This window comes from Loa loa, assembly GCF_000183805.2.
Source record: "Loa loa unplaced genomic scaffold supercont3.81, whole genome shotgun sequence".
In the NCBI taxonomy this organism is placed as follows: Eukaryota; Metazoa; Nematoda; class Chromadorea; order Rhabditida; family Onchocercidae; genus Loa; species Loa loa.
In genome coordinates this window covers 186,599-189,292 of record NW_018108261.1, presented here as the reverse complement: position 1 = coordinate 189,292, position 2,694 = coordinate 186,599, and the positions used below count along the sequence as shown (strand labels likewise).

General features: G+C 31.2%; 1 protein-coding gene across 1 annotated transcript in view; it reads left to right on the top strand.

Moving 5' to 3' along the window:
• Positions 1-2,276, top strand: part of LOAG_17486 (hypothetical protein) — a gene marked incomplete at both ends in the record, with an annotated part of 3,027 nt that extends 751 nt beyond the window's left edge. The window contains 3 exons of the mRNA XM_020450147.1: positions 230-430; positions 1,654-1,866; positions 2,034-2,276. Of these exons, the coding sequence (XP_020306229.1) occupies positions 230-430; positions 1,654-1,866; positions 2,034-2,276 (657 nt within the window). The remainder of the gene's footprint in view (positions 1-229; positions 431-1,653; positions 1,867-2,033) is intronic.
• Between the last annotated feature and the right edge of the window lie 418 nt (positions 2,277-2,694).

The following is a 2,694-nucleotide window of genomic DNA, read 5'->3' as shown; positions in this document are numbered from 1 at the left end:
GAAATTACGAAGTTTAGTTTTAATACTTAATACTTGAATTCATTGAAAAGTTTAATTTAATTTCAATCGGTCATCGAAGAAAGGAAAATTTTAAGAATGAATTAATTCTAATAAATTCTTAAAAATTTATTGATTAAAATTAAAGCATTATCATAAAAAGAGTATTCATTTTCAATTTTATTTGACAAAATCATACAAACTTCTTTCTATTGGATGACATTATTTGCAGAATTTTCATCATCGTCTAACAAAACGAGAATTGCAACAAATTTTTGCTGTATCTCATCATAAAGATGTACCGGAATATGAGTTGATTGATGTCAACAGAAAGCAACTCACTGATGGTACAATCCATTTATTATTTCATGCTTGGGATCAGGAATTTCTTGTTAATCTCAAGCCTAACCTCAAACTACTCAGCCCTCATTTGGTAAGTTGTTTTAAAAAGTATAAGCTTAGAAGCTTAACTTCCTCCCTTTTCATCTTTCACCTTCTTTTTTATTCTTTAAATTATAAAATAAAGAGCTAGAAGTAATTGTTTTGAAAAGAAAAAATACAAAATTATATATATATATATATTTCTTTTTTATAAAATTTGCAAAGATGTTTTACGATTTGTCATTAGATCAAAATAAAAATAACCATAATGGTGACACATTGTGATGCTTGTTTTCGTTATCGATATAGTAAACATTTGAAAACATCTTTGAAGTTCTCTTTGGATGTGTAATTGTTTTGACAAGTGTCTTTGTAGTTTAGTGCAAATCTTCGTCAATTAAATTCATGACATAACCACCGGATGGTAGAATTTTGCGCTCCATAGCAACATATCTTAAATAGCTTGCAATTTATTCTCTCTTGCCCTTACTGAGGAATTTTTTTTATCGCCGAAGTAGTTGGAATTTACAAATATCTACTTAGGGTACTTATAGTAGCACTTGTTGAATTCTGCCAATCTAAGAGATGTCACCATGAAAGTCAAAAGGTGCTAATGAAGGAAGAGGAATTTCTTATTAAAACAGGACGACATTTTGATTTCATCTTTTTCGATTAAAAGTAAAATAAGTTTGAATGGTTATATATCGATATGAATTATATCGTAAGCGATCCATCTTACTATACAATCTGAGATTGATGCGTAAGTATAAGTAAGAGATTAAGACTATTTGAAGATAGCAATAAAATGTTGGTATGAAAGACATAGATTGATAGATTGGTTATGAATTGAATAAATCAGGAATTTATTTTGTCTATCAAAATATTTCTTTCTTTTAAATTTTTAATTTTAAAAATGAAATTTCTAAAAATCTCTCTGTGAAGAGAGAAGATCAAAGATTTAAATTTTTGATAAAGAAAGAGAAAAATATGAAAGCAAGAATGAATGTGAAATGAAATAAAATAAGAGAACAGCTTTGAAAAGTTAATTTGAATAAGATCCAGAATTCAAATCAATAGTAATTATCTTGTCATCCATCAAAAAGCACCTCAACAACATGAAAGATTAAACCAAACAATTATCGTCTCGTCTGAACACTTCTGTCGATAATTCTTCATATGTGTACTTTTAATTAAATAGAATTTAATTAACTCCATGATGAAAAGATGAAAGTTTTCTTAAATAAAAAATCCTGGCTTCACTGAATATGATTTTAGATCTCAGTGGTGCGGGATGGTAAAAAAAGTTCGAGAAGTCGAGGATTACCGACACACCTGAAAGCAGATTGTCACTTCTATGGGAAAGTGCTGTCACACGATAACGTTTCAGCAGCAATATCCTATTGTGATTATTTGACAGGCACCATTATCATGGATGATCACTTTCTCTTGCTACAAACAGTTCCGCAACGACTTCGAAATATACATCAGGTATGCGACAATATCCACGTCAATATGCGACTATCCTGGTGACATTTTATTCAAGTTTTGTAACTTTTATAGTCTGTATGTTGAGGTCACATTTCAGGCGCAAATGAGCTATCAATTATTCTTGTTTCTTTGTCTTGAGGTTAAATTATTGCGGTGAATCATTTTAGGTCAAACAACACCACATCATATATAAACGTGAAGTGAGTCTCTTTTCTAATTTGGAATATACCCCGGACATACAATTGTCAAAGCTAAACGAGCAATCGGTCGAGGACGAATTTTGTGACGTTAGTAAGTCGGTTGATGATGCAACTGGCATGTTCAATAAGGTTACTGCTACTGCAGCCAGTACTGCTGCAGGTGCAGGTCCGCTTATAAGCTTCGTGCTAAATGCTTCAATTCAAATTTGAGTCGAATTTACTATTCTTATATCAAATATTGAAATAAATTCACTAAATATCGGTCACATGCATGCATGCATTCTCCTAATGCTGACCACTTTGTTACACCACTTCTCACATCTCTTCTTTAATTATTTTCATTATTGTTGACCTCAGCAGAATCAACATCGATATGAGTTTATTTCTAAGTGACCACACATATCCAGTCATTTATTTCATAGTAGCCAAAGTAATCCAGTCATTTCTTTCATAGTGACCACACTAGTCCAGTCATTTCTGACGTACGTATTATGTTGGACAATCGGACATTGCAAAGTGAGTTAATAAGAACAGAACTTCTTAACAAACACAACTTGTCTCATTGTCCGAACAGCTGAAAGGATCATCTTTTAACATTCATAATCTGAACATATCCAGTCATTTATTT